At 50.9% G+C, this 11494-nt stretch overlaps 1 protein-coding gene across 2 annotated transcripts; it reads right to left on the bottom strand.

Annotated features, from left to right (window-relative positions):
• Positions 1 to 5963: 5963 nt before the first annotated feature.
• On the bottom strand, positions 5964 to 11184 carry Acp5 (acid phosphatase 5, tartrate resistant). Of its 2 annotated transcripts, none has more exons than XM_021172205.3 (5): positions 11037 to 11184; positions 9168 to 9434; positions 8836 to 8963; positions 7053 to 7398; positions 5964 to 6495 (listed from the first exon to the last, which is right to left on the bottom strand). In XM_021172205.3, the coding sequence occupies exons 2-5, from the start codon at positions 9432 to 9434 to the stop codon at positions 6253 to 6255; spliced, it is 984 nt and encodes a 327-aa protein (XP_021027864.1). In that variant the 5' UTR covers positions 11037 to 11184; the 3' UTR covers positions 5964 to 6252. The 2 variants fall into 2 exon arrangements, with proteins under 2 accessions (XP_021027864.1, XP_021027865.1); XM_021172206.3 differs by lacking the exon at positions 11037 to 11184 and adding an exon at positions 9819 to 9920.
• Positions 11185 to 11494: the final 310 nt, after the last annotated feature.

The raw sequence follows: 11494 nt of genomic DNA on the forward strand, positions 1-11494 counted from the left end.
AGTCTTCTGTGCTGTTCAATACATGCAGAACAGAGACCCTTGTTTGGGACAGACACAACAGACAGGCACAGACAACAGGGACAGATCAGACACACACAGCAGGCAGACTACCGACCAGCCAGTAGCCAGACTACACACACGTGTATAGCACAGAGAGAAACATGGAGAATTCAAATTTGGGCTTAACGTTGGTCAAAATAATCAAGACTAGTTTCTTTCTACTTTCTCCTTAATGTGACATTGATGCAAGGATCCACTGCAGCCCAGGCTAACCTGGAATTCCTTTTGTAGCCCAGGTTGTCCTCAGACTCATAGTGATCTTCCTACATAAGCCTCCCAAGTGTTAGAATTACAGACATGAGCTATCACACTAAAACCTGCCATCTCGGGCAGTGGTGCCGCAGCCTGTAATCCCAGCACTCAGGAGGCCAGGCTGGTCTACAGAGCTAGTTCCAGGACAGCCAGGCTATATAGAGAAAGAGAGAAAGCCTGCCTTGAACAAAGAAGGATCTGTCTGTCTGTCTGTCCGTCCGTCCGTCCGTCCATCCATCCATCCATCCATCCAACCATCCATCCATCCATCCATCTCAGCTCAAGGAACAGTTTATAGAGTCTGAGAGAAAAATAACAGAGCAAGCAAGCTGTAAGAAAGCGCCTCTCGGGGCTGGAGAAATGGCTCAGTGGTTAAGAGCACTGACTGCTCTTCCAAAGGTCCCAGCAACCACGTGGTGGCTCACAACCATCCGTAACAAAATCTGACGCCCTCTTCTGGAGTGTCTGAAGACAGCTACAGTGATCTTTAAAAAAAGAAAGAAAGAAAAGAAAGCGCCTCTCAGCAGCTGCCAAGGAGGAAGGTGAAGGAAAGATGAGCTTTTTATTTTAGGTTCAGGAAGGCAGGCAGGATCAGGAAAGGAGGCTGCCAGCAGCTGTGTGGGGTTGGATGCCTTCAGGGGATCAGAAAAAGTCTAGTCAGATGAAGCTGTGGAGGCAGACAACTGCAAAAACTGCTTTTTTAAACAAACAAGCAAATGAACTAACAAACCGTCAAAATATGTGTTTTATCAGGAGGGATAGGAGGGAGTTGGATATTAGCGAAGGTCAGAATACAATTTTGTAAGTTAGTTCCCTCTCCACCGTGTCTGTTCCAGGCATGGAATCTGGGTCGTCAGGCTTGGCTGCAATCACCTTTACCCCCTGAGCCATTGCCCCAGCCCCATGATCCCTTTCTTAACCATAACAGTAACTGTGTCTGAGGTTCAGGGTAGCACATGGTAGCTCGTCTGCCATGCTCCTCTCTGTGGAGAAAACGTCGATGAAGTGCTGTCAGTTGCCGTGTGACTCTGATGGATGAAGTGCTGTCAGTTGCCACTTGACTCAGCCAGGCAGAAAACAGCCCAGCACCCCTTTCTGTCATTCCTGGTGTGACAGCTGAAGCTCTCAAGAGAGTGGTTTGTGTGACTTTCCTCACAGCAATGGTTTAGGCAAATGTGAATGCGGGTAAATGTTACTCAATTCCCCCCCTAGAAGGGAACTGGGCTCCCGGTAGTTGTCAGACCAGCTAGCTATTTGTGTTTATTCTCTTTCCTTTCTACCTCTGTCTGTCTCCCTCTCTTATTCTTTTTCTTTCTTCTTGAAATATAGTCTCACTATAGCCCTGAAATGCACTATGTAGACCAGGCTAGTCTTGAACTCACAGAGACCCACCTGCCTCTGTCTTGAGTGCTGACATTGAAGGTGTGCACCACCACCAGGCTCTGTATTCACTCCATGTGGGACAGGGAGGGTCACTTATGAGCAGAGCGCTTGCCCACACTGGGTGAGGCTCTGGAGTTCATTCCCAATGCCATCAAACAGAAGCTACAATGACAGTGGTTCTCCCAGGAGCAAATCCAGTTTATCCAGAAGCAAGTCTGAACACAGGATGTGAGTACACAGGACAGCCATTGCAGTTCTGTCTGCAGGCAGATTGCAACATCGACTGCAAGCCGCCTTGATAGACAGAGATCCTTGATAGACGGAGGGTTAGAAGTTCAGGATCAGGTCCCTGCCTCTGAACTAAAAGAAAGATCTCCGGAGCTCTCCTAATGCTGCTGGGGCAGATCTCAGGTGTTAATCCTAGAACGTACAACCATTATTTTCGAAAGGAAGTTTTTTGGCTAATGAAAAGTCTGTGTGTTTGGGATTAGGGATGGAACCCAGGAACTCACAGATGCTAGGCAGGTGACCTAGGTGGACCACATCCCCAGCCCTTACTGGGGGATTCAAGGCAGGAGCTCTGCCACTAAGCCACACCCCAAGCCCGTCTTTAGGGGATTAGGCTAAGGCTCTCTTTGCTGATCCGTATTTCCCCACAGGGTCACATGTGGTGGGTTTATGACTTTGCCAAAACTTATCAGAGAGGTTGGTGTAGTACTTGCATGAAGTCCTGGGTTTGATCTGATCCCCAGTACCTCATAAACTGGGTGTAGCTGGCACAGGCCTCTGATCTGAGGTCTTGGGAGACAAAAAAAAAAAAATTAAAGGGCGACAGGGACCAAGAACCACATGCAAATACAGATATCTTAAAAAAAAAAAAAAAGCAGTTTAGGCCAGCTGGCTAGGGGCGTGGTTAGGATACTGTGGGTACTTAGTGTTCTCAAGGCTCTGCTTTGATGTACTCATGCTTGCACATACAGGCATGCATGCGTATAGTCGTGCATGCACAGACACACGCAAGCATGTGTGCTCACTCTTGTAAAACTGTACATTTGATGAGTTTGAATTATCTGTGTGAATTACACGTCAAAAAAAGGTGGGCTTTGAAAAAAAAGGAAGGCTTAAAAAACAAGGTGTGGTTCAGTGGGTAAGAAAAAAAAACATGTTCTGGTTTGCTTTGGTTTTTGTAAGAAAAGGTACAAAAGAAACTGGGCAGAGTGACACACACTTGTAGTCAAAGCTTGTGAGGCTGGGGCAGGAGGGTGGAGCTGGAGGCCCAGCCCGGGCTGCATGGCAGACAGTGAGACCCTCTTTCTATGGGGACAGGGAGGGAGGGACAGAGGGAAGGAGGGAGAAGGAGAGAGAATGGTTATGAGATGAACAGGAAGGGATGTTTCCTGTCAGGACAGAAGGAAGGAAAGGGGCAGACTTGGAGAAGGGAACACTTTTTAATTTTCTATTTTATTTTAATATTTACATTGCCTTAATTTTTTTATCATATTTATTTGTGTGGAGGGGGCGTGCATGTGTCACAGAGTGTGGAGGTCACAGGACATTTGCAGGACTCAGTTCTTTCCTTCCACCTTGTGGCCATGACTCAGGTCACCAGGCTGTGTGACAAGCAGTTTTTACAAATTTTTATATGTTTATTTTATGCACATGGATGTTTTGCCTGTATGTATTTTTAAAAAGATTTAGTTTATGTATATGAGTACACTGTTGCTGTCTTCAGATCTCCAGAAGAGAGCATTGGATCTCATTACAGATGGTTGTGGGCCACCATGTGGTTGCAGGGAATTGAACTCAGGACCTCTGGAAGAGCAGTCAGTGCTCTCTCCAGCCCCCATCTGTATGTATTTCTGTGTACCATGCCCACGCCAGGTGCCTGTGGAGGCCAGAAGAGAGTGTTGATCCCCTAGGTCTAGAGTTACAAGCAGTTGTGAGCTGCCATGTGGGTGCTAGGAATTGAACCTGAGTCCTCTGGCAGAGCAGCCAACGCTCTTAACCACTGAGCCATCTCTCCAGCCCAGGAGCAGGGAGCACTTCTACCTAGATGGTCCCTTGGTTGTTGTTTTCCCTAGGACAACAGGCGTGCACACCCACTCAGCCAGCTGGTTTTATCTAGTTCTGCAATGGAGCCCAGGGCTTTGTGCATACCTAGCAAATGTGCTATATCCCCAGCCACAGATTTTTCTTATTTTCACTTTTTGGTGTTTTTGACACAGGAGCTCTCTGTGTAGTCCTGGCTGTCCTGGAGCTTGCCGTATAGACCAAGCTTACCTCAAACTCACAGAAATCCACCTGCCTCTGCCTTCCTGGTACTGGGATTAAAGTCATGTGCTACCACTCCCGACTCACACATATATTCTAAGACAGGGTGTCATGTAGCCCAGGCTGACCTCAGACTTACTATGTTTCAGAGGATAACCTTGACCTTTGACTTCCTGTCTCCTGGGATTATGTTTGCACCACTAAGCCCTGCTGCACTTTCCTATAAATTTTACATCTTTGAATGTATGAATATTCCCAGCTCCGTATTGAAATGGTTGAAAGTTAATGTTGTGAGACTAACCTGTGCCGAGCTGTGGTCAAGTAGAGGGACCTTGAATAGAGCCGTGTTCATACCTGTGAAGAATGTGGTGCTGAGGGCGGATAGCAAAGGAGAAGACAGGGAACAGAGTGTCCGGGGTGTAGCTTAGTGGTAGGGTGTTTGAAAGGGTGTTCAAAATGTCTGGATTCCGCCCTCAGTGTGAGAGGAACCCAGTGCTCTGTGGTAAACTGTATGCTTAGAGTCTCAAATCCCTCAGTTTAATTCTCCAAAGTCCCTATACCTTGGAGCCTTCTGTGGTGGTGTATCTGCTGTTCTGGCCCTCATGAGATGGAGGGAGGACAGTCAGGAATTCAAACTCACCCTTGGCTACTTAGTGAACTACTTGGTGGCTGACAACTGCTTGTGATTCCAGCCCTGGGGGTGGCGTGGGGGGGGGGACCCAACACCCTCTTCTGGCCTTTGTCGGAAACTTCAAGTACACAGTACACATAGATGAGCAGGCGCACACACACACATCATTAAAAATAATATTTAATAATAATAAAAAAAATTAAAACTGGGATAGAAATGCACCCTTGTTGGTCAGGTGCTTGCCTAACATCCGTGAGGCCCCAGGTTCTAGCCTCAGCACCACAGAAACCAGTGTGCTGTGGAAAAGCTCTATCTCCAGCCCTCAGGGACTGAAGTAGAGGAGCCAAGGTCATTTCTGCTATATAACAAGTCTGAGCACACAAACTTTATGAGTCCTTGTCTCAAACAAGCAAAGAGAACAGGGAAGTGAGGATGTGGAGGGGCGGGCTCTGACTGAGGGGGGACGAGGACGGCCACAGACAGGAACTTGGAAGGCTCGCTATGTCCTTCCTTCTAATGGTAACTGATTGACCGATACATTCATTCGGTTTTTGAGACAGGGGCTCACCATGTAGCATGAGCTGGCCTGAACCTCGGTGTGTAGACAGACCATGGTCCAGAGCTCACAGAGATAAGCCTGTCTCTATCTTCTCATGGATAGAATTAAAGGATGCAACACCAAGCCGGCTGTTCATTTTCAGCAGGACCTTGCTAAGCTGCCAGGCTGGCCTGGGAGTTCTGGATCCAAATGGCCCTCCTGTTTCACTCTCCTGTGTGCCTGGGAAAATCATATCTGCAGCTAGGCAGATGATGGTAGTTGCCTATAATCTCAGTGGCGGGAGGTGGGTGTATGGAACAGAGACAGGAGGATCTGAGTTCAAGGCCAGCCTGTGCTACATGAGACCCTCGTGTAGCTTCAAAAAAAAAACCAAAACAAAACAAAACAAAGGTTAAGAATGTAGCTCAACGGCAGAGTGATTGTATAGCACGCAGGAGGCCTGGACTCCACAGCTCCTGGATTCTCAGGCTCACAGCTGAGGAAGGAGGGCTAATGAGGCCAGCCTGGTCTACAAAGTGAGTTCCAGGACAGCCAGGGCTATACAGAGAAACCCTGTCTCGAAAAACAAACAAACAAACAAAAAGTTAGTTGGCTATGTATTGGACTAAGATAGAAGGGAGGGCTGGAGAGATGGCTTAGCAGGTAATAATGGGACCTGCCATCAAGTGGAACCTGTTGTGTGTGATCCCTGGGTCCCACATGGTGGAAGGAGAGAGCAGACCCCCCACAAGGTAACCTTCAACAGCCCAACAGGGCTGCAGCTGCCTATATGCATACACCTGCATTTTAACCTTGATGACACACCCATTCTGGAGACAAAGCATTGTTTTATTGAATAGCAGTGACAGTAAGACTCTTGACTTAAAGGAAAACCTGTTCTCAAGAAACTCTACCCTAAAAGGGCCTGGCTGTGGGATCAGTTGGTGTGAGCCTACTTCTTTCCTGAAAGTAAGTCCCTTGGTTCCCCTTCCCTCTCTGCCAGAGTACCAGGGCAGAGAAGCTGCCGTGGGTGAGGTCCTCACAGGGCCCACCCACCACGCCTGCAGATGCCTCCTCCCTCACACCCGTTAGGGGACAAGCAGGACGCTTGTGGTGTTCAGGGTCTGGGTCGCCTTGGGAGGCTGGTCTTAAAGAGTGATTTTCCAGAGGCTTCCACATATATGATGCTCATTTCTTTGGGGCTTATCTCCACATGTGTGAAGCCGCCCAGGGAGTCCTCAGATCCATAGTGAAAACGCAAGTAGCCGTTGGGGACCTTTCGTTGATGTCGCACAGAGGGATCCATGAAGTTGCCGGCCCCACTCAGCACATAGCCCACACCGTTCTCGTCCTGAAGATACTGGGGGCAAAGAATACAAGGTTGGTCCGGAATAGGTCTAGCCCTGGCTACATAGCCGAGGTGGGTAGCCTCTCTTTGCTTCAGTTTCCCTGGTCTGCTGAAGTCGAGCCTACTTCAAAGGCACGCCTGGGAGTTACTTTAGCATTTAGGGACCCTTTTGGTTTTGGCGGTGTTGAGAATGAAATCCATGGCTTCCTGCTTGGTAGGCAAGCACTCTGAGTCCCAGTCTCAGCCCTCACTAGGCAGGGGCTCTGCCACTGAGCCACGCCCCCAGCCCCTCCCTGGGGGATTCTAGGCAGGGGCTCTGACACTGAGCAACGCCCCCAGCCCCTCCCTGGGGGATTCTAGGCAGGGGCTTTGCCACTGAGCCACGCCCCCAGCCCCTCCCTGGGGGATTCTAGGCAGGGGCTCTGCCACTGAGCCACGCCCCCAGCCCCTCACTGGGGGATTCTAATCCAGTATTCTGCGGAGCCCCTCTGAACAAGAGGGCAGCCATGTAACGCCTTGCAGTATAGTTAAGAATTCCTTGCCCGATTCCCCATCCACAGAGTCCTCACCTGCAGGTTGTGGTCATGTCCACACAGGTAGGCAGTGACCCCGTATGTGGCTAACAATGGTCGCAAGTTCTTGACAAGGCAGCGCGTGGGTCCGTGTTCAGCGATGGACCAGATGGGGTAGTGGCCGGCCACCAAAACGTAGTCCTCCTTGGCTGCTGCCAACTGCTTTTTGAGCCAGGACATCTGAGTGCGGGCCACTCCCAGGTCTCGTGGCATTTTGGGCTGCTGACTGGCAAAGTCATCCGAGTTGCCACACAGCATCACTGTGTCCAGCATAAAGATGGCCACAGTTATGTTTGTATGTGGAATTTTGAAGCGCAAACGGTAGTAAGGGCTGGGGAAGTTCCTGTGGAGGGAACAGAAGTTGTGGGCAAAACATTTTAAGCAGAGACACACTAAAGTTGGTTCTGGCCAAAGGACCTCCCGTTTTTATTTTTTTAGAAAAATCTTAAACACATTTCTTTTTAGTTGTGAGCTACCATGGGTGCTAGGAATTAAAGCCAGAGGCAAAGGACCTCTTTTTATAGTGTGTGTGTATTCACATATATTCACGTTTGCACATGTGCACAGAAATCAGGGTCAGGTCAGGAACAATAGTTGTTGTTCCTTAAGACCCACTCATCTTGAGTTTCCTGATGTATTTCTTTATGTGTGGTGTGGTGGACACACCCATACATCCATGGAAGCCACACAGGGGGCTTAGTGTCCTCTGTCACTTTCTACTGTGTTCACTGAACACAAGGTCTCTTGTTGACCCTGGCGTGTATCCCATCCCCAGACTAGCCTGGAAACCAGAAAGCCCCTTCATCCTCCTGTCTCCCTTACCACCCCACCGACTTTTTTGTTCCTTTGTTTGTTTGTTTGTTTCCATTTTTTATTATTAGGATGCGTGGGTAAGGGTCAGAGGACAACGTTTGGTAATGGATTTTCTTTTCATGGTGGGTTCCCAGGATTGAACTTGGGTCCTTAGGTTTACAAGGCAAGTGCTTTTGTATCCACTGAGCCACTTGGCTCGCTTATCCCTCAACCTTGCTTTCTGATCAACCTTGCTTTCTGAGACAGGGCATCTCACTGAGCTGTGGGGTCACGGATTCGGCTAGGCTGGCTGGCGGCTGAACCCCAGGATGCTCTGTCCCTGCCCCCCGCCCCCAGCACGGATTCAGGCATGTGCTGCCACGCTGCTTTTTACACAGGCTGTGGACTGACCTCAGGTCTTTGTGTTTGCTTAACAAGCGCTTTCCTGACTGAGCTCCTCTGCCTCAAAAGGCTTCTTTGGCTAGGCACTATGGCACATATCTGCCACCTCAATACTTTGGAGGCTGAGGCAAGAGAATCTTAAATTTTTGAGACCATCTAAGACCACATAACAAGATCCCATCTCAAAAACAAGCAGCTGAATGTAGGGGTGTTTGTGTGAAATCCTACCCCTTGGGAGTTGGAGACGGCAGGGTCAGGAGTAAGATTATCCTTGGCTACATAGCCAGTTCAAGGCCAGCCTGGGCTACACAATACCCTGTTTAAACAAAACCAAACCCAGACCTTCTGAGGGCAGTGAGAAAAGCGCCCGCTGCCTGATGACCTAAACTCCATCCCGGCAGCCACACAGGAGAAGGAGAAAACATTTCATAATCTGTCCTCTGGCCTGTGCACATGGGCTGTGCCCCCCCCCCCCCCCGGGCCCCCAATAACTAACGCACACACACACAGACACACACAAACCAAAAGCCAAAGGAACTCTTTGTCTCTGAGTGACAGTCTCTTCAGGGAAAGAGGGAAGGCTTACCAGCGCTTGGAGATCTTAGAGTATGCAATCTGTGCGGAGACGTTGCCAAGGTGATCATGGTTTCCAGCCAGCACATACCAGGGGATGTTGCGAAGGGCACGGTCAGAGAACACGTCCTCAAAGGTCTCCTGTGACAGACAGTAAGGGCATCCCTCCTCTGGAGTCAACAGCCACTCTGCGGCTTCCACCAAATCAGAAATCAAGGGCAAGGGAACTATCGGGAGCCTGAGGTACCCGAAGGCGTCCTTCTGCCTTCTGTCCTCCCCAGAGGAAGGTCCCAGTGTGGAGTGACCTCACTGCTGTCACCTCTGACCCTGCTGTTGAGCACATACCTGGAACCTCTTGTCACTGGCATCGTGCACTCCAGTGAAGTAGAAATTGTCCCCCAGAGACATGATGAAGTCAGCGCCCATCGTCTGCACGGTTCTGGCGATTTCTTTGGCATTGGCCATTTCCCGGGCTGTGTGGAATGGGGCATTGGGGACCCCTCCCCAGTCGCCCACAGCCACAAATCTCAGGGTGGGAGTGGGAGCTGTACCGTGGGTCAGGAGTGGGAGCCACATAATTTGGAGGCCCAGCAGCACCACCCATGAATCCATCTGTGAGGAAGAGAGGGAGTCCGGAGTCTCTGGTGAGGACAGAGAGCGAGACCCTGGTCCAAGCAAAGAAAGACTAGCCTACTGAGCCTGGTCTCACGGTGCATGCCTATAAACTCAGGCACCACCATGGAGGTGGAACAACTGGACCAGAAGTTCAAGGCCAGCCTCAGCTACATTGGAAGTTTGGAAAATGGAAACAGAAAGTCTGAGATAAGAAAGACATAAGACTGGTCTTAACTCAAGTTACACACACACACACACACCCTAGCCATCTACAGATGTCAGTTCCACAGACACACCAGTAGCAATTGGGCCTGCAAGGAGCTGAGGAGCTGGGAAGGTGGACCCCACAGGCCTCTTCCACCTCGCTCCTCCGACACTCACCCTGGAGGAAGCACAGGTGGTCAGAGAGGCTGCAAGAGGCAATTAAGCTCCTGCACCAGAAGCGGTGATCACCGAGTCTTTATTCTCTGGGGCAGAAGTGCATCATTGGGAAAGATGATGCATTTTCTCCGAGGATCGTCCAGAAGCCCTCCCCTTGGGTCATGTGAGCACTGGACTTCCCCAGAACTGGAAATGGGGCTGGGGCGGGGGCACCCAGGCCAGACTGAGCCGTGAGAAGTTTCTCGAAGCCAGCAGTCAGCCAGGGTCTGATGGTAATGTGTACTGGGCATCTGTAGGTCCCGAGTTTGACTGTTCACTGCGCTGAGGCTGTTCTAGGCTGAACATCTGTGTTCTCACACTCTTGGCCATCTGTAACTCGCTGTCACTTTTTCTGGGTGGGTGTCTGGACTCTAGCATGGGATCCTCAGTGGCTTGCCTGTGACATACACTCCAATTATTTTTTTCTTTGTTTGTTTTGAGACAGTGTCTCAAGAAGCCCAGGCTATCCCTAACTTCCTCCCTAGGTAGCCAAAGATGAGCCACTTCCAAGTGTTGGAATTACAGGCCTAAATAATTCCTCTGTGGCGCCCATGTAACAGCCCCCTGTCTCGTCTGTGTTTTTTAAGTCCTGCTGTATCCCTAGTGCAAATTGTGTATCTGGAGTCATCTAAGTGTGGGACTGTCTCCGAGTTCCCCCTCGCCATCATAAACAGCAGCAATAACTGCCTTTTCCAGGAAGTTCTGTCCACACTCTTCCATGGCCTTTCCCACACCCGGTTTCCAGCCTGAGGAACTACCAGAAGGCACACACCACGTGGCTGGCTGTAGCCTTTTGACCTTGGCACCTACAGCAGTCAGCTGCAGGCTGTTTTGACCGCAGAGCCCAGCGCTGTGGTAGGTGTGGCCAGTTTCCCACCTCCTCCCCTCCCTCCTTAGCTTCACACGCCGCCCATTCTTTCCAGACTCGTTCCTTGAACACTCACCACCAACCTCTCCGGTCCCTGCAAGCTCGGATTCTGGAATCTCTCGTTCCGTGCTTTGCATAAAGGCTCAGAGAGGGTCAGCGACTCACCCCAGGTCACCCAGCGAAGAGTTTGCCTTGCATTCCCCACTCGCACCTCTCAGTAGAGGCGAACAGGAAGGAAGTGGGGTGGCCCCAACAGACAGAGACCCCTCCCCCGTGGGAGGCAGAGCAAGGGCCTGGCGGGCGAGTCTCACCTTGGCGGTGGGTCCAGGACAAGCTGTGCTACCCAACTGAGCTGCGGATTCGCGGCGGGTCGCTCCGGGCTGCACGAGTTGGGAAGAGGCGGCGCGGGCCAGCCTTCGCCCACGGCTCCCTGCCTGCCCTACAGAGTCCAGAGTTGCAGAGGGCGGGTGCCTCGGTTTCCCCGCCCCAATCCTGCCTCAGCCATTACCTGGCGCCTCGCCTCCAAGGTTCAGAGTCCCAGGAGTTAAGGGAGACCCGGGACCTGATTTCAGTACCACCTGCCTTCGACTTTTGGGGTGCTCACAGCCTCTGGTGGCCGCGCTGGGGAGGTCCAGCCTGGGACTGAGCCAGGCTCGGTCTTCTGGTCTTTAAAATGGGTGAGAAGGTACCAGGCTGGCAGGTCAGAGGTGGAGGGCTTGCCTGGCCCCAGAGCGGCTCGGGTTCCATCCCAGCAGTGGGTTTGGGGCGC

Source organism: Mus caroli, unplaced genomic scaffold (assembly GCF_978045245.1).
Source record: "Mus caroli unplaced genomic scaffold, Mus_caroli_1 scaffold_11, whole genome shotgun sequence".
In the NCBI taxonomy this organism is placed as follows: domain Eukaryota; kingdom Metazoa; phylum Chordata; class Mammalia; order Rodentia; family Muridae; genus Mus; species Mus caroli.